This window comes from Mustelus asterias, chromosome 7 (assembly GCF_964213995.1).
Source record: "Mustelus asterias chromosome 7, sMusAst1.hap1.1, whole genome shotgun sequence".
NCBI classification, from domain to species: domain Eukaryota; kingdom Metazoa; phylum Chordata; class Chondrichthyes; order Carcharhiniformes; family Triakidae; genus Mustelus; species Mustelus asterias.
In genome coordinates, this window is record NC_135807.1 from 40,588,179 (window position 1) to 40,613,374 (window position 25,196).

Consider the following 25,196-nt stretch of genomic DNA (forward strand, 5'->3'; position numbering starts at 1 on the left):
GACAATAATTAGAGTTAGACCTTTCAGGAGAATTACCCTGGGTCTCTGGATTACTAGTCATTATGCCAATATCATTATGCCACTGCAACCCACCTTCTGCCAACAACAATTGATGTTGGATCAATTGTTAACCGAAGGTATTAAGGAATATGGGGAAGATTTATGGAGTTGATGACAGTTCAGCCATGATCTCATTGACTGGTAAATTTGGCTGGAGGGACTACTGTCCCTATTGAGAACACTTCTATCCGTGGCCTTTTAGTTTTATGTCATATTGAAGTTTAGTAGATGAACTTAAATTGACAGTAAGAACCTTGTCTCCAAGCAACCATAGCAATTCACAAATCAATGCAGAGTGGAGCTGCTACCAGAGATTAGAATATCTACTAGCACAGTATCCACTCTGCTGCTGTGCTGTATCTCTGAATTATAGGTATTGAATTATAATAGCTTGAGCTCTTCGAGTTTAGCAGTGTACGATAGTAATGGCTTGTGTGGAGCCAGGTATGCCTGCAATTAGGTGATTTACCCAACCTACGTAGCAATGTATTAGCGTGGCTCACTCTTGCATCAAACTCAGAAAATTATGGATTTGAGTCCCACCGTGGCACAGTGGTTAGCGCTGCTGCCTCACAGCGCCAGGGACCCAGGTTCGATTCCCAGCTTGGGTCACTGTCTGTGCAGAGTTTGAACGTTCTCCCCATGTCTGCGCATGATTCTTCCCACACTCCAAAGATCATAGAATCTCTACAGTGCAGAAGGAGGCCATTCAGCCCATCGAGTCTGCACCAACCACAATCCCACCCAGGCCCTATTCCCATAGCCCCTCCTATTTACCTTGCTAATCCTCCTGACACTAGGGTTGATTTAGCATGGCCAATCAACCTAACCCACACATCTTTGGACTGTGGGAGGAAACCGGAGCACCCGGAGGAAACCCACACAGACACAGGGAGAATCTGCAAACTTCACCCAGACAGTGACCCGAGGTCGGAATTGAACCCGGGTCCCTGGTGCTGTGAGGCAGCAGTGCTAACCACTTTGCCACCGTGCCACACCAAATGTGCAGGTTAGGTTGATCAGCCATCCAAAATTGCCCCTTTAATGTTAGGGGGATTAGGAAGGTAAATATGTGGGGTTACAGGGATAGGACTAGGCTCGATGGGCCGAATGGCCTCCTTCCATACTGTAAGGATTCTGTGATTCTAACCTAGGTGTATGCTTCAGTTTACCTCTTAGAGAGCGCTGCACTATCAGATGTTGAATGAAGGCCCTATCTGCTTTCTCAGGTGAATGTAAAACCAATCGCATTGCATGATTTGAAAAAGAGCGGGAGAGATCGACCGGTGTCCTGAATAATGTTTATTCCTCAGCCTACATCGCTAAAACAAGTGACCAGCTTGTTATGTCAGTGTTGTTGGTGGGACTTTCTGTGCACAGATTGTCTGCTGCCGTTCCCTTCATGACAGCAATGACTACATTTCAAATGTACTGCATTGGCTGTAAAGTGCTTTGGGACAGCATGAGGTTGTGAATGCCACATTTTTATTTCCTTGCATGTCGAACGCTGCTGTGTATTAATAGAACATGGTATGGTGACGGAATATGTTTATTGTTGTTTTCCATCTGCCCCTCAGTTTTATGATTAAAAATCATATTATTATCAACAAAACTTGCACTAAGGTCGCACATTTAATGTGGAAACATTCCCAATGATTCAATGTGATGAGACACTTTCAGTAATATATTTCAAGCTCATCACACATGATGCTACGTGACTGGAGGCTCATCAGTAAAGCACCTGTTTAATAGATCGATGGATAATTGCAAGTTATTAAACATTTGATTTGATTTATTATTGTCACATGTATTAGTATGCAGTGAAAAGTATTGTTTCTTGAGCACTGTACAGACAAAGCATACCATTCATAGGGAAGGAAAGGAAAAAGTGTAGAATGGAGTGTTACAGTCATAGCTAGGGTGTAGAGAAAGATCAACTCAGTGTGAGGTAGCTCCATTTAAAAGTCTGATGGCATCAGAGAAGAAACTGTTTTTGAATCGGTTGGTACGCGACCTCAGACTTTTGTATCTTTTTCCCGACGGAAGAAGGTGGAAGAGAGTTTGTCCGAGATGCGTGGGGTCCTTAATTGTGCTGGCTGCTTTTCTGAGGCAGCGGGAAGTGTAGACTGAGTCAATGGATGGGAGTTTGGTTTGCATGCTGTACTGGACTTCATTCACGACCCTTTGTAGTTTCTTGCGGTCTTGGGCAGAGCAAGAACCATATCAAGCTGTGATACAACCAGAAAGAATTCTTTCTATGGTGCATCTGTAAAAGTTGGTGAGAGCTGTAGTGGACATCCCAAATTTCCTTAGTCTTCTGAGAAAATAGAGGGGTTGGTGGTTTTTTTTAACTATAGTGTCAGCGTGGAGGATTTCCAGAAGGCGGAAGCTTAATTTTGGTACCAGCCGATCAATTAACAATCAGTTCAAAAAAAGTAGCCCCCAGTAGGTTTTATTTTACTGAATCTCTTGTTGGGGCATTAAACAGACATTCAGACCATATTCCTTCATCAGACACTTGTATGTAAAAATGTAGGCTACCTTGGAGAGGTAGCCCTGTATGTTTGATTTTGCATAACAACCTTATTTTTTATTTTTTTAAAATTAGTGTCACGAGTAGGCTTACATTAACACTACAATGAACTTACTGTGAAACTCCCCTAGTCACCACACTCCGGCGCCTGTTCAGGTACACTGAGGGAGAACTTAACATGGCCAATGCACCTAACCGTCTTTTGGATTGTGGGAGGAAACCGGAGCACGCGGAGGAAACCTATGCAGAGACAGGGAGAACGTGCAGACTCCACATACACAGTGACCCAAACCGGGAATCAAACGCGGGTCCCTGGCGCTGTGAGGCAGCAGTGCTAACCACTGTGCCGCTCCATCTCTCAATCTCTCATTTTTGCCCCATCCTCCGTCCCTTGATTCTCTGTTTTGGGCCCTCACTGGTATGACCGTCTCAAGGTTCTAATGCAATAACTGCAATATTGATATATCTGGCCACAGGCCAAGTTATCTCGCAAGGCCCTAATTCTAGTTGCCCTCACCAGATCTTGACGTCCCGTTTGGTTGACCAATCATTTCTCTCAGTACAATTCTTTTTGTTGCAAGTAATCAAATAGCCCAAAAAAAAAATGCTCGGAGGAAAAATTTATTGTCAGAGTCCTGGAATAAGAACTTATTGTTCAATCATTTATATGTTTACCACCATCAAGTTGAATGATTTATTGTGCCGCACTGCTTCCTATTTATTTATAGCAGATGTTACTTTGCTAGTTAAAAACATATCAGCATTTTCTTTTTAAGCTGGTTGTGGCCCTTAATAATCTGAGGTGATATCGCACTATTTCTCAATCTGAAACGTGTCACTGAATGTGTCTCGTCACCTGGAAGTTGCCAGGCCCACAAGCTGGTAATGAAAATCCACAGCCGTTCTGGTCTACTCTAGAGGGAGCGAGATGGAGGAGCCAGAAACTAAACAGGCACAGAGAGGTGCTTGGTCTTCACCTAGCGCCAGAATTTATGATGCTTTACATTGGGCAGAGCCTCTCAAAGTATCTCAAACATGGCCACTGATGTACAGAGTTCAGCATTAACATAATAACAGAGTATCTACACAAAGGGGACTGCAGGGGAAAAGCACCAGTTTCTTATATAGAAACATCGAAGATAGGAGCAGGAGGAGGCCATTTGGCCCTTCGAGCCTGCTCCGCCATTCATCACAATCATGGCTGATTGTCCAACTCAATTGCGTAATCCTGCTTTCTCCCCATAACCTTTGATCCCATTCGTCCCTTCCTGGGATTTGGGAGAGAGGCAGGTATGGGTGTTTGGGTGAGGAGAAGGGAAGGAAATTGGGCAACCCTTCCCCAATCCGGCAGACGTCTGCTGATCTTTCCAGCGGCTCGATTATGGTGAGTGCCTTAGAAGTGTGAAGTGATTAATTTTGGTAGGAAGGAGGAGGAAAGGTAATATAAAATAAGGGGTACAATTCTAAAGGAGGTGCAGGAATAAAGGGGCATTGGGGGATTGGACAGATAAGTGGCAGATGATGTTCGATGCAGAGAAATGTGAGGTAATTCATTTTGGTGAACAAGAATATGGAGAAACAGTTTAAAATAAAGTGAGAAACTCTCGAGGTGCAGGAACAGGGACCTCGGTGTTTTATATACAAGTCATTGAAGATGACAGGTCATGTTGAGAGAACAGATAAGTATATAATATCTTAAACATTGAGTACAAGAGATCATTTTGAACTTGTGTAGGACACTAGTTCGGCCTCATCTGGAGTAATGCGTCTATTTCTGGGCGCCATACTTGAGGAAGGCATTGGAGAAAGTACAGAGGAGATTCATAAAAATGATTGCAGGGATAAAGAGCTGTAGGACTGTTTTCCTTGGAGAAAAGAAGGCCAAGAGGAGGCTTGTTAGAAGTATTGATGATCCTGATAGGTTTGGACAGGGTAAATAATGAGAAACTGTTTCCACTCAAGAGCGTTAAGTAGAGGACACAGATTTAAAATAATTGGCAAAACAAGTAAAAATGATGAGGAAAGATTTTTTCACCCAGAGGGTGGTTGGAGTCTGGAACGAATCTCCTGAGAAGGTGGTGTAGGTTTGGTCGAGTTATTCAGTAGGGAATTGAGATTCTCTGTGAAAAGAGAGAATGTGCAAGGTTATGGGGATAAGGCAGGGGAATGGAACTAGGTAGAATGCTCTTTTGGAAATAACCAGTGGAGACTCAATGGGCCAAATGGCCTCCTTCTGAACAGTAAAAATTCTGTGAAATCATTGAAGGTGGCAGGGCAGGTTGAGAAAGTGGTTATAAAAGCAAACGAGATCCTGGATTTTATTAATAGGGTCATAGAGTACAATAGAAAGGAATTTATGTTGAAACTAGATGTTGAAACTCAACATTGGTCTTAATTGGAGCTTTGTCTGCAATTCGGAGCACCGCATTTGAGGAAGGATGTGAATACACAAGCGAGAGTGTAGGAAAGGTTCACAAAAATGGTTCCAAGGATGAAGAACTTCAGTTGCAAGAATAGACAGGAGAAGTTGGGGCTGCTCTTATTGGATGACGAGATAATTCAAAATTATGATGGGTCCGGACAGAGCAGATAGGGAGAAACTATTCATGTTAGTGGAACGCTCAAGAACCAAAAGAAACTGAAGATGAAATGAAGAAAAATATTTCTACATAATGCATGGTTTGGATCTGGGTTGCACTGCCTGAGGAGAGGCAAATTTGATGGTGGCTTTTAAAGAGAATTGGGTAACGACCTGCAGATGGCACATTTGTAGGTCTACAAAAAAGAGTGGGTGAGTGGAACTAGCTGATTTGATTTTGGGAGGCAGCCAGTATGGACACAACAAGCCAGTTGGCTGACGTTTGTGCTACAACCATGTTCTGATCTTATGAGATTCTAAAGAAACTAGAGCAACAAAAGCCTATACCCGTTTAGAGCTGTTATCATAAGACAACATCCATAGGCACTTCGTGGGTGCAGTTTAAAATATGACACCAAGTGTGGGATTTTCCGGCCACGCTCGCCCCAAGACCGAAACATCCCACCCGAGGTCAACAGAGTTTTGCACGGTCCGTGTCCCGCCCGCTATGATTCCCGTGGCGGGCGGGACTGGAAAATTTTGCCCCAAGTCAAATAAGAAGGAATTAAATCAGTTGATTCAAAATTTGGGCAAAGAGGGAGGTTTTAAGCAAAGTCTTAAGGGAGGGAAGCAAGTTAGAGGGTCATAGGGAGGGAATTACAGAGCTTACAGACAAGGCAACTGAAGGCTTGGGCTCCATTGGTGGAACGATGAAAATCAGGGACGTGCAAGAAGCAGAAGTAAGTGAGCATCGAGACCTCAGTGGGTTGTAGGGCTGGGCGAGGTGACAGAAATAGGAAGGGGGTGAGGCCATGGAGGGATTTGGAAACAAGGATGAGAATTTTCAAATCAAAGCTTTCCTCGACCAGGGGCCAGTGTCAGGCAGAGAACACTGGATGATGAGTGAACGGCACTTCCTGCAAGTTAGAACATGGCCAGCAGAGATTTGGATGACCTCAAGTTTCTGGAGGATAGAAAGTGGGAGAGCATTGGAATAGGCAAATCTTGGGGAATCAGAGGTATGAATGGGGCTTACACCAGCAGATGAGCTGAGATGAGATTGATACATGGCAATGTCAGGGAGGTGGAAATTAGTGGTCTTGGTGGTGGCACAAGAATGTATTAAGGGTTAAATATAACCCTAATGTGAACAGTCTGCCTTAGTATCAGATATTTGCCAATATTTGTCCACTCACCTGATGAAGGAGCAGTGCTCCGAAAACTCATGCTACCAAGTAAACCTGTTGGACTTTAACCTGGTGTTGTGAGACTTCTTACTGTGCCCACCCCAGTCCAACGCAGGCATCTCCCCATCATATTTGCCAATGTGAGGGGTGGAGTTGGCAGCTAGAGTACAGAATTTGGAGTAAGGACTATAAACAATTTCTTCAGTCTTCCCGAATTTTAATTGGCAGAAATTTCTGCTCGCCCAGTGTTGGATGTTAGACGAGCAGTCTGATAATTTAGCAAAGCTGGTGATGAGGTAGGGTGGCATCAGCGTACATGTGCAAACCAACACCATGCATTCAGGTTATGTTGCTAATGGGCAACGTGTAGATGAGAAGAAGGAGGGAGCCAAGAATAGACCCTTCCTGAACACCAGAGCCAATGGTTAGGGAGCAGGAAGAGAAGCCATAGCAAGTGATTCAATGATGAGATAGATAAGAATGGAACCAGGCAAGAGCTCTGTTGGATGACATTGGCAAGGCATTGGAGGAGGATTGTGTGATCATCAACTGTCCAAGGCTGCAGTCAGGTCCAGAAGGATGAAGAGGGAAACTCTACATTTGTCACAGCCAGATAGGATGTCATTTGTGAGTTTGGCAAGTGCCAGTTCAATATTGTGGCAGGGCCTGGAAAAGATGGGATCAGATTTGAGAGATGACAGCAGATTGAAGGACCTTGCAGAGGAAGGGAAGGTTGGAGTTGGGTGGTAGTTTACAAGGACAGTGGAGTGGGCGGGGCGGAGACATCAAGGTCCCTTTGAGAGAAGGTGATGGTAGCAGAGATAGAGAGAGGGATAACACTTGAAGCCATCCCCTCGACCTTGTCATCATTCATTATTCTGTAAATTGAGTTTGTGTCTTTATATGTCCTGTTTGCTGTTTATGAGCAGATCTCCCACTCACCTGACGAAGGGGCAGCGCTCCGAAAGCTAGTGGCATTTGCTACCAAATAAACCTGTTGGACTTTAACCTGGTGTTGTTAGACTTCTTACTGTGCTATATACATGACAATTCAAAACTCCAAAGGCTGCATCCTGTTCCCCATTCAGTTCTTCTTGTTATCAACCCTAATCTTACAGAATAATGAATAATGATTGGAATGCGAGTCTTTACAGCTAATCAAGTCTTAAAGGTACAGACAATGTGAGTGGAGAGAGCATTAGCACAAACTCCCACAACTTGCCTGGACTTGCATAGTCTCACTGGCTGTCCTGTCTGGAGACAATACACATCTCTTTAACCTGTGCTAATGCTCTCTCCACTCACATTGTCTGTACCTTTAAGACTTGATTAGCTGTAAAGACTCGCATTCCAATCATTATTCATTATTCTGTAAGTTGAGTTTGTATCGTTATATGCCCTGTTTGCTGTTTATGAGCAGATCTCCCACTCATCTGATGAAGGAGCAGCGCTCCGAAAGCTAGTGGCGTTTGCTACCAAATAAACCTGTTGGACTTTAACCTGGTGTTGTTAGACTCCTTACTGTGTTTACCCCAGTCCAACGCCGGCATCTCCACATCATGTATATAGCATACAGGCTGATGTGGATTTTGGAGCAGTAGAGCCTCGAGGTTCTGAAGTGGAAATAGGTCATCCAGCTGGATAGAATATGGGATTTGATGTTCATGCTCGGGTTTCTGGTGGGAGTCTATCCAAGTTGCGTTGGATAGCGCAACCAAGGATAATTGCAGATGAGAAAAGCATAAAAACCTTGGACCTGCCGGATTATCCTTTGTACAGAAATTCTAAAATTGGGATTTTTGCTGATATTCATATTGAAGAAAGTGACGGCCATTTTTTGGTGGTGTTGGCATGGAAACCAGAGCTGTGCTGAAGCTTTCCTTTAGAATTGCAGAGCAATTTTCTTTGCACAGAGCTCCACTTTTCTGTCATTGTTTCGGGAAGGATGATTTCCTCTGTGCACAACATGTATTAAATCATAAGCCAATTTATTAGGAATGCTTTTCAAATGTTACAGAGCGTAGATGTAATATTCCCCTGTTTACTTAAGTTCGGATTCTTGGAAGAATATTTAATTTCCTTTATGGTGAATCACAGAGCTTTGTAGATGTATAAATATTCGACAAACCATCATTATACCAGGGGTAGCATCACTGCAGAAATTTGGTTTTGAGTTGATCACTTGTTCCATAGAAACCCTACAGTGCAGAAGGAGGCCATTCGGCCCATCGAGTCTGCACCGACAACAATCCTACCCAGGCCCTGTCCCCGTAGCCTCACATATTTACATAAGAACATAAGAACATAAGAAATAGGAGCAGGAGTAGGCCATCTAGCCCCTCGAGCCTGTCCCGCCATTCAATAAGATCATGGCTGATCTGTCGTGGATCAGTACCACTTACCCGCCTGATCCCCATAACCCTTAATTCCCTTACCGCTCAGGAATCCATCCATCCGCGCTTTAAACATATTCAGCGAGGTAGCCTCCACCACCTCAGTGGGCAGAGAATTCCAGAGATTCACCACCCTCTGGGAGAAGAAGTTCCTCCTCAACTCTGTCTTAAACCGACCCCCCTTTATTTTGAGGCTGTGTCCTCTAGTTTTAACTTCCTTACTAAGTGGAAAGAATCTCTCCGCCTCCACCCTATCCAGCCCCCGCATTATCTTATAAGTCTCCATAAGATCCCCCCTCATCCTTCTAAACTCCAACGAGTACAAACCCAATCTCCTCAGCCTCTCCTCATAATCCAAACCCCTCATCTCCGGTATCAACCTGGTGAACCTTCTCTGCACTCCCTCCAATGCCAATATATCCTTCCTCATATAAGGGGACCAATACTGCACACAGTATTCCAGCTGCGGCCTCACCAATGCCCTGTACAGGTGCATCAAGACATCCCTGCTTTTATATTCTATCCCCCTCGCAATATAGGCCAACATCCCATTTGCCTTCTTGATCACCTGTTGTACCTGCAGACTGGGCTTTTGCGTCTCATGCACAAGGACCCCCAGGTCCCTTTGCACGGTAGCATGTTTTAATTTGTTTCCATTGAGATAGTAATCCCATTTGTTATTATTTCCTCCAAAGTGTATAACCTCGCATTTCTCAACGTTATACTCCATTTGCCATATCCTCGCCCACTCACTCAGCCTGTCCAAATCTCTCTGCAGATCTTCTCCGTCCTCCACACGATTCACTTTTCCACTTATCTTTGTGTCGTCTGCAAACTTCGTTACCCTACACTCCGTCCCCTCCTCCAGATCATCTATATAAATGGTAAACAGTTGCGGCCCGAGTACCGATCCCTGCGGCACGCCACTAGTTACCTTCCTCCAACCGGAAAAACACCCATTTATTCCGACTCTTTGCTTCCTGTCGGATAGCCAGTCCCCAATCCACTTTAACACACTACCCCCAACTCCGTGTGCCCTAATCTTCTTCAGCAGCCTTTTATGGGGCACCTTATCAAACGCCTTTTGGAAATCCAAAAACACCGCATCCACCGGTTCTCCTCCATCAACCGCCCTCGTCACATCTTCATAAAAATCCAACATGTTCGTCAAGCACGACTTTCCCCTCATGAATCCATGCTGCGTCTGATTGATCGAACCATTTCTATCCAGATGCCTTGCTATCTCCTCTTTAATAATGGATTCCAGCATTTTCCCTACTACAGACGTTAAGCTGACCGGCCTATAGTTACCCGCCTTTTGTCTCCTTCCTTTTTTAAACAGCGGCGTAACATTAGCCGTTTTCCAATCAACCGGCACTACCCCAGAATGCAACGAGTTTTGATAAATAATCACTAACGCATCCACTATTACCTCTGACATTTCTTTCAATACCCTGGGATGCATTCCATCCGGACCCGGGGACTTGTCCACCTTCAGTCCCATTAGTCTACCCAGCACTGCCTCTCTGGTAACATTAATCGTATTAAGTATTTCTCCTGCTGCCAACCCTTTACCTAGCTAACCCCTCTAACCTACGCATCTTGGGACAGTAAGGGGCAATTTAACATGACCAATGCACCTAACCCGCACATCTTTGGACTGTGGGAGGAAACCGGAGCACCCGGAGGAAACCCACGCAGACACGGGGAGAATGTGCAAACTCCACACAGGCAGTGACCCAAGCCAGGAATCGAACCTGGGTCCCTGGCACTGAGGCACCAGTCCTAACCACTGTGCCACCCATTTTTTATCTTCCGTCGACAGTAACATTTTGACCCAAATTACTTGACAGTCTGGTGTTGTCATGAAACTGAGACGATACGTTGATGAAATTCGGAAGTTTAATTGACTTGATTTATTCTTCAACAGTGAAAATCTCTCTGTGAATCATAGAAATCATAGAAACCCTACAGTACAGAAAGAAGCCATTCGGCCCATCGAGTCTGCACCGACCACAATCCCACCCAGGCCCTACCCCCATATCCCTACATATTTTACCCGCTAATCCCTCTAATCTACGGATCCCAGGACACACTAAGGGGCAATTTTAGCATGGCCAATCAACCTAACCCACACATCTTTGGACTGTGGGAGGAAACCGGAGCACCCGGAGGAAACCCACGCAGACACGAGGAGAATGTGCAAACTCCACACAGCCAGTGACCCAAACCGGGAATCGAACCCAGGCCCCTGGAGCTGTGAAGCAGCAGTGCTAACCACTGTGCTGCCGTACCATGCCAGAGAAAACTGGCAGAATAAAGGACAGATTTTCTTGGTTCATCACCCAGTTAGCATCTCTTGTTTTGCATGAACCGTGTCAAGGAAAATTGTGTGTTATTCCACAAAATATGTCGCCTCTTTCTTGCAAAAAGTTGGCTGCAAAGAAATGCCACTGTTAATTCTTCCCAACTTCCTGTCCAGGATTAATGTGTGTGGTAGTCATGATGTGGAGATACCGGCGTTGGACTGGGGTAAACACAGTAAGAAGTTTAACAACACCAGGTTAAAGTCCAACAGGTTTATTTGGTAGCAAAAGCCACACAAGCTTTCGGAGCTCCAAGCCCGGGCTCCAAGAAGGGGCTTGGAGCTCCGAAAGCTTGTGTGGCTTTTGCTACCAAATAAACCCGTTGGACTTTAACCTGGTGTTGCTAAACTTCTTACAGGATTATCTGCGAAAATGATTACTTGACAAACCTCAAATTCTAATTATTACGCAGCAGATTTTGTTTCTGCGCGCAACTAAAGGAATTTATTTTTTGCCTGCATCAGCAGTAAACAGAGGAACCTGATGTGGTTTTGGAATTGTTGTGAAAAGGTACCGTCAACCTCAGCGCAAAAGCTGCCTGCATTCCTAAGTGATCAGTTTAATTTTATTCCACAGTTTGTTTAATTACTTAAAGATCTGATTGGCAAGGATTCAGTTAATGTTAAAATGGATGCTTTTGAGCACTTCACATTTCGAAAAAGGAGGTTTACACGGAAGCCAATTGGTTCTCTGCAAATGGCGTTGGTGCTGTGACTTAAGATTGTCAGAATCGTAAAGTTTTGGTCCTTAATGGCTCGGTCAATTCTCCCGTCCAGTCGAGATTCAGTCAGTAGGATCTCGGGGTTCAGATCCAGTTGCTGGTTTCAGCCTGTTGAGGTCTATGGATATTGGCCTTAATGCCATGGGTTAGGTGTGGGGAGTTGCACATACGTGGAAGAGATCAGGCATCGCTGTAAGATATCAAGCTGTTCTTCAAGGGGCACGGTGGCCTAGTGGTATTATCGCTAGACTATTAATCCAGAAACTCAACTAATGTTCTGGGGACCCGGGTTCGAATCCTGCCACGGCAGGTGGTGGAATTTGAATTCAATAAAAAATATTCGGAATTAATTGGCCATGAAACCATTGTCGGAAAAACTCATCTGGTTCACTAATGTCCTTTAGGGAAGGAAATCTGCCGTCCCGGTCTGGCCTACATGTGACTCCAGAGTCACAGCAAAGTGGTTGACTCTCAACTGCTCTTGGGCAACGAGGGATGGGAATAAATTCTGGCCAGCTAGCGATGCCCATGTCCCACAACTGAATTTAAAAAAAATGTCTCCCAGTGCTGACCTTACCTGTTGAGGCTCCCCTCCGAGTAATTGATATTTGCATAAGTTGGCCGCAGATGACTGACATTTGAGGAGTGGGAAACTAATGTCTTCAGGATTTCAGGGCCGGGCCGAGGAGAAAACTGGCAGAATAAAGGACAGATTTTCTTGGTTCATCACCCAGTTAGCGTCTCTTGTTTTGCATGAACCGTGTCAAGGAAAATTGTGTGTTATTCCATAAAACTAATTTAAAAGCACAATAATTCAATCAGGTTTTCCTGTCCTTAGGGGGTGTTCTTATTTAAATCTCATCCAAATGAGTTCCAGAAGATACCTCAGTGGCTTGCAGCCCATTGTTCAGTGTTTGCCCTGAGGCAACCAGGTTCTGCTTTCTGCCAATAGACTGAGCATTCAGAGCCATGTAAATTATTGGCTTGAGCACTATCAGTAAGAGAAACTATACGAGTTGTGTAACCTTGCCCATCTACATACCAAGCTGATGTGGAACAGCAATATGAAACTTCTGATTACGTTGGAAGGAAGGCAAGGAACTTGCGATCCTTTTTTCATATTCCAATCCAGTCACCATTCTGGACCGAGTGTGTGTGCCTTTTTGAGCCTCGCTTTAACCATGCTTCCTCAAAGGAGATAGAAGAGGCTGAACAAGGATTGATGTTGGACACCCCAGTGTCAAACCTCAACTTTTAGATGCACCGATTACTTGACTGGTTCAGATGTGTGCATGAGGGCATTTAGATGTGATAATGGGAATATGGGCAAACAAAGGGCGGCACGGTAGCACAGTGGTTAGCACTGCTGCATCACAGGTTCCTGGCTTGGGTCACTGTCTGTGTGGAGTTTCCACATTCTCCTCGTGTCTGCGTGGGTTTCCTCCGGGTGCTCTGGTTTCCTCCCACAGTCCAAAGATGTGCAGGTTAGGTTGATTGGCCTTGCTAAAATTGCCCCTTAGTGTCCTGAGATGCGTAGATTAGAGGGATTAGCGGGTAAAATATATAGGGATATGGGGGTAGGGCCTGGGTGGGATTGTGGTCGGTGCAGACCCGATGGGCCAAATGGCCTCTTTCTGCACTGTAGGGATTCTATGATTCTATGATAGTGCCCGCTTCTCGGTTACCTACATTTAAGTGAATCCTATGAATTTTAAGGGGGGCACAATGGTTAGCACTGCTGCCTCACAGTGCCAGGGACCCGGGTTCAATTCCGGCCTCAGGTCACTGTCTGTGTGGAGTTTGCACATTCTCCCCATGTCTGCGTGGGTTTCCTCTGGGTGCTCCACTTTCCTCCCACAGTCCAAAGATGTGCAGGTTAGGTGGATTGGCCATGCTAAATTGCTCCTTAATATCCCAAGATGTGTAGGTTAGGGAAGTTAGCGAGGTAAATATGTGGGTTTATGGGGATAGGGGCTAGGTAAGATGCTCTGTCAGAGTGTCGGTGCAGACTCGATGGGCCAAGTGGCCTCCTTCTGCACTGTAAGGATTCTATGGATTCTTTGATGCTAGTTGCTGTAATGTGGACCATGTGGACTTTTTTCCTTGGTCACGTTGCTGGAACAAAGGGACCTTCACTGTGACTGAAAGCATTATTTCGAGGTTGTACAACAAAGTCAGGAACTTATTCAAAACTGTGTTTAGTGTCCTAACTCAATCAAACCAAATTCCATTCATCCCTGTGCTCACTGACATCTACTGATTCCCAGTTTAGCAAAGCCTTGGTCTTTAAAATGTTATTAATGAAGAAAGCTGTGCAGATTGCAAAGTTAACGGTCCGCGATGTTGCCTGCCCCCTGGGAATTTGGCATAAGTCTACATTGCTCTGCTAGAATTGGCACTATAGAACATAGAACAGTATAGCACAGAACAGGCCCTTCGGCCCACGATGTTGTGCCGAGCTTTATCTGAAACCAAGATCAAGGTATCCCACTCCCTATCATCCTGGTGTGCTCCATGTGCCCATCCAATAACCGCTTAAATGTTCCTAAAGTGTCTGACTCCACTATCACTGCAGGCAGTCCATTCCACACCCCAACCACTCTCTGCTTTCATAACTGTATTAACTTTTTGTGATTCCTGGATACGGGCATGCACATCCCTCTGGAATCCCCTGCTTCCCACAGCCCCCCCCCCCCCCTCTCTCTCTCTCCACTCCATTTCAAAAATGCTCTGCTTTTTTACTCTTCCTATCAAAGTGAATAACTTCTCAATCTTCCACATTAGATTCCAGCATAAAATCTGGCACGTTTCTGTCCACACACTTAACCTGGCTAAATCCTGGTGCAGCCTCTCTGCTCCTCCTCACAGTTTGCATTCGTATCCAGCGATGCATCAGTAAACTTGGGTATGTTCCATCCAGCCCCCTCATCTCAGTCATCCACATGGGCGGTATGTGACCAAGGAACATTATTTCACCCCTCCTCACAGTATGAAAGAAGAAGTAATTCAATCTTTCATCACAAATAACTGCTCTCTCTTTGGAGAATCAATGTTTATGCAACTTTTCAGGGTTCACTGACGCAAAGGGGTTATTCAGCCGATGGAAAACTAAAGTCATGCCAAACTCTAGTTCACCAGAAGTATCTGCCTGTGACATTCGAGTTTTTGCATCTAAAAGTTTACAAAGAAACTAATTTAACTAAAGCTTTGCATGAATTATAATCTAATTCCTTTGTGGTTACTGGGGTACTGTAGGAATAAGTGTAGCTGAGGGTCATTTCCATACAGTCTACCACATAAACTCATTCATCAAAAGCCGCTATTAGCACATAACTCCCAAAATGTTCAATCTGAACAGCGGGGCCTCAGTGATTTAATATGTTTCTCATTCTTGTTCAATCGAACAAATTAATCATGACCCAAAATCTCTCAACCTCCCGTGTCCCAGTGGGCGCGTCATGGCGAGGGTGAGCAGTGTGCAGGAGGCTGGTGCAGTACAAGGATTACACAACATAATTCTTTCCTTGTTACCCTCTGTGTAAGGGGGCAGTACAGGTTTGCTGTTACTGTATAAGATAATGGAAAATATATGCCACGAATTCCGATATGAGGTAACATGAGAGATCTTTGCTTACCCGTTGTTAGACCGGTGTTGGTTCTTCAGAATAGCCCAACCTGGGTTACAAAGCATTGGATTAAGTGTGTCTCACAAACGATCAAGAAAACTGTGGATTTATCTGTATTACCTGTACATTTGATAGCGGGGAGGGTGGGGGTGGGGAGTGCAGAGGTGGGGTGGGAGGGGGTGCCAGAGAGAGAGGTAAAAAGTTGTATTTTAATGAAAATTGAAATGCGTGCTGTTTACAGGTTTCAATACTGAAGGAGGCTATTCAGTCATTGTTTATTTATTAGTGTCGCAAGAACAAAGAACAATACAGCACAGGAACAGGCCCTTCGGCCCTCCAAGCCCGCGCCGCTCCCTGGTCCAAACTAGACCATTCTTTTGTATCCCTCCATTCCCACTCCGTTCATATGGCTGTCTAGATAAGTCTTAAACGTTCCCAGTGTGTCCGCCTCCACCACCTTGCCTGGCAGCGCATTCCAGGCCCCCACCACCCTCTGTGTAAAATATGTCCTTCTGATATCTGTGTTAAACCTCCCCCCCTTCACCTTGAACCTATGACCCCTCGTGAACGTCACCACCGACCTGGGGAAAAGCTTCCCACCGTTCACCCTATCTATGCCTTTCATAATTTTAAACACCTCTATTAAGTCTCCCCTCATCCTCCGTCTTTCCAGGGAGAACAACCCCAGTTTACCCAATCTCTCCTCATAACTAAGCCCCTCCATACCAGGCAACATCCTGGTAAACCTCCTCTGTACTCTCTCCAAAGCCTCCACATCCTTCTGGTAGTGTGGCGACCAGAACTGGACGCAGTATTCCAAATGCGGCCGAACCAACGTTCTATACATCTGCAACATCAGACCCCAACTTTTATACTCTATGCCCCGTCCTATAAAGGCAAGCATGCCATATGCCTTCTTCACCACCTTCTCCACCTGTGACGTCACCTTCAAGGATCTGTGGACTTGCACACCCAGGTCCCTCTGCGTATCTACACCCTTTATGGTTCTGCCATTTATCGTATAGCTCCTCCCTACATTATTTCTACCAAAATGCATCACTTCGCATTTATCAGGATTGAACTCCATCTGCCATTTCTTTGCCCAAATTTCCAGCCTATCTATATCCTTCTGTAGCTTCTGACAATGCTCCTCACTATCTGCAAGTCCTGCCAATTTTGTGTCGTCCGCAAACTTACTGATCACCCCAGTTACACCTTCTTCCAGATCATTTATATAAATCACAAACAGCAGAGGTCCCAATACAGAGCCCTGCGGAACACCACTAGTCACAGGCCTCCAGCCGGAAAAAGACCCTTCCACTACCACCCTCTGTCTTCTGTGACCAAGCCAGTTCTCCACCCATCCAGCCACCTCCCCCTTTATCCCATGAGATCCAACCTTTTTCACCAGCCTACCATGAGGGACTTTGTCAAACGCTTTACTAAAGTCCATATAGACAACATCCACGGCCCTTCCCTCGTCAGGCTTACATTAACACTACAGTGAAGTTACTGTGAAAATCCCCTAGTCACCACACTCCGGCACCTGTTCAGGTACTGAGGGAGAATGTAGCATGGCCAATGCACCTAACCAGCACGTCTTTCGGACTGTGGGAGAAAGCCGGAGCACTCGGAGAAAACCCACGTAGACACGGGGAGAATGTTCAGGCTCTGCACAGACAGTGACCCAAGCCGGGAATCGAACCCGGGTCCCTGGCGCTGTGAGCCAGCAGTGCTAACCACTGTGCCACCCCGCACCCCCCACTATAAAATGTACAGGTATTGTAAATGCGAATACTTTGCGTCGAGGACACCTAATGCAGGTTTGTTTCGCATTTACAGTGAGGGGAGTTTTTGACTTCATCGCCTGGGCAGTAATGCAGTGGTGTTTGTTACAGATCCCGTTCAGTTTTCATCCCGGTGACGAAAAGAAAAACTCATCAGCAAGCTTTGATTCTTATAATAAGGGCTGTGGGAAAGGTTTTAGTTTTTCTTGAGCGACCGATGTTGTGAGCCCAAGTTTCCAAGGTTGGTCAGAGTAGAAGACTGAGTAAATCAGGAAGGGTTTGATTCAGTGGAGTGCACCTCCGGTTTTAAGACCATAAGATATAGGAGCAGAATGAGGCCATTTGGCCCATCGGGTCTGCTCCGCCATTCAATCATGGCTGATAAGTTTCTCAACCCCATTCTCCCGTCTTTTCCCCGTAACCTCTGATCCCCTTTCAATCAAGAGCCTATCTATCTCTGTCTTAAATACACTCATTAAAAGGTATGAGAAGGAATGATGAAGACTAAATAGAGTCCAATGCAATTTTCACCTGGAAAATATTGTGTTGGAGAAACACAATGTGTAATAACTCCAGGTTTTAACGTTGCGAAGAGGAAAAGTGTGTGTAGGACACCGTCTTTCAACCTGCTAGCTCAAAGGACAAGGACAGTGGCGCACGAGAACACCATCACCTTCAGGTTCCCCTCCAAGTGGCACACCGTCCTGACTTGGCACCATATCGCCGTTCTTTCATTGTCGCGGGATCAAAATCCTGGTGTTCCCTCCTTAACAGCAATGTAGATATACCTATGTCAGATGGACTGCAGTCGTATAAGAAGATAGCTCACCATCACGTTCAGTAGCAGCAATTGCTGATCTTGCCAGCGATGCCCACATTCCACGAACAAGTTTAAGAAAAAAATAAAAGAAATCAAGCAAGGAAAGTTTAGAGGATAAAAGATGATAGTACTGACGAGAAAGGCTGAAACAGAGGAATGTTAGAGGCTGGAGAAAGACTTCTAACAGGGAGCTTGTCTCCTGTCCAGGAGTGTAAAAGACCTCTTGTACTTCCTGGATAAGAAAGTACTGAAGTCTTGGACAAGTTCAAGTTGGGTAAAGGATAATTTTCAGAGTTACACTGCAGAATGTTTTACCTCCTCTTGCCCCCACCTGTAATACATATCAGAAACACTATGATCCCTGCAGTGCAGAAAGAGGCTATTCAACCCATTGAGTCTGCACTGACTCTCCAACAGAGCATCTTACCCTGGCCCACTTCCTGCCCTATCTTCGTAACTCCACACATTTATCTCGCTAATTCCCCTTAAACTTAACATCTGGGGACACTAAGGGGCAATTTAACGTGGCCAATTCACCTAACCCGCACATCTTCGGACTGCGGTAGGAAACCCGAGCACCCGGACAAAACCCACACTGACACGGGGAGAACGCGCAAGCTCCACACACAGTCACCGAAGGCTGGAATTGAACCCAGGTCTCTGGCTCTGCAAGGCAGCAGTGCTTCCCGCTGTGCCATCTGTCGTATCACCTGTGCTGCCCATGAATTCCCAGTCTCTGTTACTGGCAGGCAAAGAACTTTCACCAGTAGCATGAACCCGGCGGCCTCTTCAGGGGTTTGTGTTTACCGCTTTCAATAATCGATGTTGGAGAACACAGTTGTCGAGTGCAAACTGATAGTCTGCCTGCACCACGTTTGGAACTGGTTTCTGGATTGAGAGGAAGAGTTTATCTTTCAGGTTGACGCCCTTTGATCAGAAATTGTTCACTGTTTTTCTCTCCACGGGGATGCTGCCAGACTTGCTGAGTATGTCCAGTTTTTATTTCAGATTTCCAGCACTCTCATTATCTCTTTTTTTTAATGAAAAGATACGATGGTTGTCATCGGGCAGCCATGTACTGTGACTAATCCACCTTGTGCATTGTGTTCGCTGAGAAAGTCAAAGCAAAGTGTGAGTGACTGTTCGTTTCTACTTTTTTTAGGATAGTGCTAATCAGCGGCAAGAGATCCTTCTGCTCTGTGTTTTCAGTAATGCCGTATCGAGACAACACTCAGACAGGGTGAGTATACAAGAGACGTCACATCTTCCACAGGGTGTGATGACTATTCATGGCTTTAAATTTATATGGTGTCCTACATATTGAGAATGTGAAAAGCATGATCAGTTCACATGTAATTCTGAGCGATATAACCGATCATGAGCTACAAAAAACATCGAGTTCCTCATTCTGGGCAGTAGAATGTTTCTGTATTCCAAAATGTGTATTGATTTTTTTTTCAATAATATGTCGATGAACTGTTAGCTCGCGTGTGATATCACATTATTGCTTCAAAACCCGGGAGGCTATCATTTTTAACACGTGACAATCTACCTTGGTAACTCGGAGTTGTATGCACAGATGGTTGATCAGTGATCAAGGATATTCCTTGCGGTCACGCCTTGTGACTCCTGTTAGGCATCTGCAGACAGAGGGCAAGGACAAAAATAACGAGGCCTCTGGGACTAATGTGTCATTTTACGCGCATGGTTGAATTTGATGAAGCCACTTGGGACAGCAATCAGGAAACACTCCAATCATTCATAATATTGTTAGGAGGAAAGGGATGACGATGTCGCAGAAGAGGCAGAGGGCTCTTCATCCCAACATCAAGGGCAGGATGCACAGGAAGGAGAGGAGCAGAAGCCAGGGACCTACCTGCTTTTTTTGCCAGACTAAAGAGGAAGCATCGTATAATTGGAAAAAAATTGCACTTGTCTTGAGAATGGTACCTGCAGTCAGGGGGGAAAAATATGAAGCAACCAGAACGTTTAAGAGTTTTGTTCGAGCAAAGAGATCATTAAGGATATAATATGACAGCCATGGTTCTGTGTTCGCAATCTTGCATCTTAGTCAAAACATTGTGGGTACTGTTCTCATTCCAGAGCCCAAAATCTAGCCTGATGCTCCCGTGCAGTACTGAGGGAAAGCTGCATTGTCAGAAGTGTTGGGTTTTAATGAGATGTTAAACCTGGGGCCTTGTTCTCAGTTAGATTTCTGGTACTATCTTGAAGGAGAGCAGGGGAGCTCTCCCAGACATCCTAACCAATATTTATCCCAACCTACATTATGGAAAAAGATTATCCGTTCGTTATTACATTTCTCTTTGGCGGAACTTGCAAAATGGCCACCATGGTTCCCGCATTACAACTGTGACTGCCTTTCAAAAGTACTTAATTAAAGCACTTTTGAGATGCCACGACATCACGAAAGATGCGATATGTTGAACTTGTAAGAAGGATGCAGAATAGAAAAAAAGTGAGTTTAGATGGAGGACAGAGTCATCAGAATTTTATTTATTTTTAGCTAAGTGTATGTTTTACTCAGAACGTTACACTAACTTCAGATACTGAAATAGTTTTATTACTGAAACATCATTTATTCTTTAGAAATTGGGCGACACGGTGGCACAGTGGTTAGCACTGCTGCCTCACAGGACTGGGGTTCAGTTCCCGGCTTGGGTCACTGTTTGTGCGGAGTCTGCACGTTCTCCCCATGTCTGTGTGGGTTTCCTCCGGGTGCTCCAGTTTCCTCCCACAATCCGAAAGACCGTGCTGGTTAGGTGCATTGGCCGTGCTAAATTCTCCCTTGGTGTACTCGAACAGGCACTGGAGTTTGGCGATTAGGGGATTTCCACAGTAACTTCATTGCATTGTTAATGTAAGCCGACTTGTGACACACATAAATAAATGAAAAGAACTGGGTCATCCCATTGTGGCAGAGATTTCTCTGGTTCCTTTGGTTCTCGAAGGGTTGATGGAAAGGAGGAAAAACATCCAAAGACAGAAAGAAAGAACTTGCTCTTAAATAGCGGCTCGTCACATACCGGGGCACTCAGTGCGTTATCCCTGATGGATTACACTGTGCTCTCTCTATTATTATATAGTTAACCAGAGTTGCTAATTTGCAGACAACAAGCCCCCAAAGTACAGGCTTCTTTCAGAGACGGAACGGATAATGCGCTCAGCAGTTATTACCTTTTAGTGTTTTAAAAAAAACATTTTAGACAAAACAAGCCTATTTCAAGCGTGTAATGTCTGCTTCTGGTCACAAAACATGAACCTGCATGATATCATCCCCCATCAGTAGACAACACAAACATTAAAATCTGCTGCAAAAAACAAAATTTAGCTGTCAATTTCAAACTCCCCCCAAAAAAACAAGACTTAAAATAACGTTTTAATTCGAGGGTTTATTGGCAAATGCTGAGCTGTTATTTTGCCTCGCACTGGGTTGCATTGGGTGTACACCACAGGAAGTTGATCTTGACAGCGATCCACTCGTCGTCCAGTGCTCCGTACTTAAGGAGCGATGGACTTTGTGCCGCTGTCTGGCCAACTGGGTCTGCTAGCTGCTCAGTGAAGATGGTGAAAAGGAACTCCAATTCCAGCCTTGCATCCTCGAATTAGCAAGTTGTACACATGAAGCCCGTTAGCGCTATCGTGAGGTAACCCTTTCTTCAATATTTTAGTCCTAACTGAGAAAGAACTGTCTGAAGCTCATCATACAGAAGAAGATTTCTTTTGTGTAGCACTTAAGTCTGTTTAAAAATGATTTAAAATGTCTCAAAGCGCTTCACGGTGAGTTACTTTGAAGTAGGGTGATCGGTGTGTCAACAAAGTTGGCATCCCTGTGCACAGCAAAAGCCCACAAATAGCAGTGGCACCAGGTAAACTACTTTTTGTGATTTTGATTAGGGAAAGGCAATTAGCCAGGACACTCGGAGAGCTCTCTGCTCCTTAAATTGTGTGGCAAAATCTCTTCAACACCGTTGACTTTGTTTAAAAGCTGAAAGACACCACCCTGACAATGCAACAGTCCACCGGTGCGACACCGAATTGAACATAGTGAGATGAACAGAGTGAAGAGAAACGAGGTGAATCAGCGGGGTGGCGACTGGATGATACAAAACTCGTGTTTTAAAATCCTGAAGTGAAGGATGGCCTAAGGAACTCCGCTGTTTTGAGACCCGGGGAAGAAAGAAATATCTCGAAAAGGACACCACGGGGAATCTTCATTTCAATGGGGATGTAGGGGAAATTACAATCTTAGAAGTTGGCGTATTTGCAGGTTAGCCGAAACAAAAAAAAGCAGCCCCAACTTTAATTATGAATAAATTAACAATTGGCCACTTTCCAGTTAGGTGATAGGCAGGCTACTTAATGGAGCCAAAGAAAATGTTCTGAATTGAAATTGGATGCAAAGTATTGTCACCTGTATATTTTAGCATTAGTTACCAATAATTATACAATATACATGCCGTGCAAAGCGCTGGAACACTAACGCACTGTGGGGCATTCCATGTTCTCTCCTGCTATCGTACAATTGGATTGAAATTTTGGGCGGGATTTTCTGGCTGTTTACTGCCGGAGGGATCTTCCAGCCCTGCCGATGGCAACCCTCCATCAGCAGGGCCAGTGGGAAACTCTATTGACTGTGGCGGGACCGGAAGTTCCAGCCCTGGCAGAGCATGGCGTGTGGGGCCAGAGAATTCCCGCCCATTTATATACAATGGCCCTGAAATTCCTCAGGGAATCTGCAGTTGCTCCGCTGTAACTCTGGCCAAGTTCCAACAAAGGGCCTTCAGCATGAAACGTTAACTCTCGTAATGTCTCCCCAGAAGCTGCCAGACACGCTGAGTGCTTCCAGCATTTTCAGTTTTTCTTTCAGATTTCCAATGTCCACAGTGTTTTGTTTTGGTATCAAAGATCCGGTTATGCTGGGTTTCTGCAGTTCCTGAAAATGTCCTCTGTGCCTTGCAAGGACCGTCGCTGCTCTTGGCCTCTTATAGGACGAATGATGGCCAGTGGCATGCCTTGGTTTCCAGTGTGGCGTGGCACTGCAGAGATACCCAGTGGACTGAGTGAGTGGAGTGGCAGCAGCCTCCACAAGGGCAGCTGTGGGCTCCATCACAGATGGATTACCGAGGAATTTCAGAGCTTACCGGCATGTCCATTAAAATAGTTTTCATTGTTGAGCATTACCGAGATAGATGCACCGTAGAAAGCATCCTTTCAGTTGTATCACAGCTTGGTATGGCTCCTGCTCTGTCCAAGACCGCAAGAAACTACAAAGGGTCGTGAATGAAGTCCAGTCCATCACACAAACCAGCCTCCCACCCATTGACTCTGTCTACACTTGCCACTGCCTCGGAAAAGCAGCCAGCGTAATCAAGGACCCCACGCACCCTGGACATTCTCTCTTCCACCTTCTTCCGTCGGGAAAAAGATACAAAAGTCTGAGGTCACGTACCAACCGACTCAAAAACAGCTTCTTCCCTGCTGCCATCAGACTTTTGAATTGTCTGGCCTTATATTAAGTTGATCTTTCTCTACACCCTAGCTATGACTGTAACACATCCTGCACTCTCTCCTTTCCTTCTCCCTTATGTACTCTAAGAACAGTATGCTTTGTCTGTATAGTGTGCAAGAAACAATACTTTTCACTGTATCCCAATTCATGTGACAATAATAAATCAAATCAGTGGTTAATATTGCTGTGGCCACACAACTAAAGAAATATAGTTCCTACTGCTTATCGCGGACACCAATGTGATTCATCAGTATCCATGATGATAACCTGGCACCGCTATCTTGTTGCTCATTAGCACATGCTGCTTCTTGAACCGCTAGCTCCTGGCTTGGGTCATTGTCTGTGTGGAGCCTGCACGTTCTCCCCGTGTCTGCATGGGTTTCCTCCGGGTGCTCCGAAAGACATGCTGGTTAGGTACATTGTGGCCATGCTAAATACTCCCTCAGTGTACCCGAACAGGCACTGAAGTGTGGCGACCAGGGGATTTTCACAGTTACTTCATTGCAATGTTAATGTCAGCCTACTTGTGACACTAATAAATACATTTTGAAACTTTGATGTCAAATATCAACTTGAAGTGCCCCCCCACATCCCCACCCCTTCCGAGTGCCGTACACCACTGTGAACATTTTAATCACCAGCAGTAATTAGATCACTGATATTTATTTCTGTAATGCCCATCATCAGTCATCTTGTACATTTTATTTGGAAACAATCGGTCTCCATCCAGCTGGCGCAATATGATTAACAGTCCTTGTGTCTGAACACGACAACATTTTATGACTTTGTGCATGTCGATGTAACAAAGTGTGAGCATAACAATGCCAGAGTTATTAAAGCTGCAGCGGAAATCCCATGAGATTGCAGGAGGCACGTTGAGTACTATCATACTCCACAGGTTTCAGTGTAGACTAAACATTCGGGAATTAATGAGCAGGCTCGCTGCATTATTTCTCTAGTAATTGTATTTCACACAATTACTGGATCTCGCTCGTGTAACCTCCTTTTTTACACCTGAGAACCAACGCAAACAGAATGTTGGCTCTTTCACTCGGACTGGAAGTCAGGAAGTATTAGCCCTCCTCGAATCCCGGAAAGCTGGATGTGCAATAACAAAATCTGTATGCGTTAAGACTATAAAATCACTGACCTCCAAGGCATGGGAGGGCGTTAGTTTCACTGGTCATTAAAATCTGGGTGTAATTAAACTAACTGACAAGAAAAATTGCAGAAATCTACAGCTTTGAAATGCATGTTTTCAAATGAAGCTAATTTGTGTTGGCTTTTGCTCAGTGTTACCTCGCACTCCCACTCGTGATTTGATTCATTATTGTCACATATATTGAGATACAGTGAAAAGTATCGTTTCTTGCGCACTGTACAGACAAAACAGATCTTTTGTAAAGTGCATAGGAGAGAAGGAAAGGAGAGGGTGCAGAATATAGTGTTACAGTCCTAGCTAGGGTGTCGAGAAAGATCAACTTAGTGTCCATTCAAAAGTCTGATGGCAGCAGGGAAGAAGCTGTTCTTGAGTCGGTTGATACGTGAACTCAGACTATTATATCTTTTTCCAGGTGGAAGAAGGTGGAAGAAGG

At 45.0% G+C, this 25,196-nt stretch overlaps 1 protein-coding gene across 4 annotated transcripts in view; it reads left to right on the forward strand.

The window, feature by feature from the left end:
- The window catches only part of cables1 (Cdk5 and Abl enzyme substrate 1), a 186,040-nt gene that overhangs the window by 88,384 nt on the left and 72,460 nt on the right, over positions 1-25,196 (forward strand). For all 4 annotated transcript variants that reach the window (XM_078215926.1, XM_078215927.1, XM_078215928.1 and 1 more), the window contains one exon: positions 19,234-19,311. In XM_078215926.1, the coding sequence (XP_078072052.1) occupies positions 19,234-19,311 (78 nt within the window). The remainder of the gene's footprint in view (positions 1-19,233; positions 19,312-25,196) is intronic.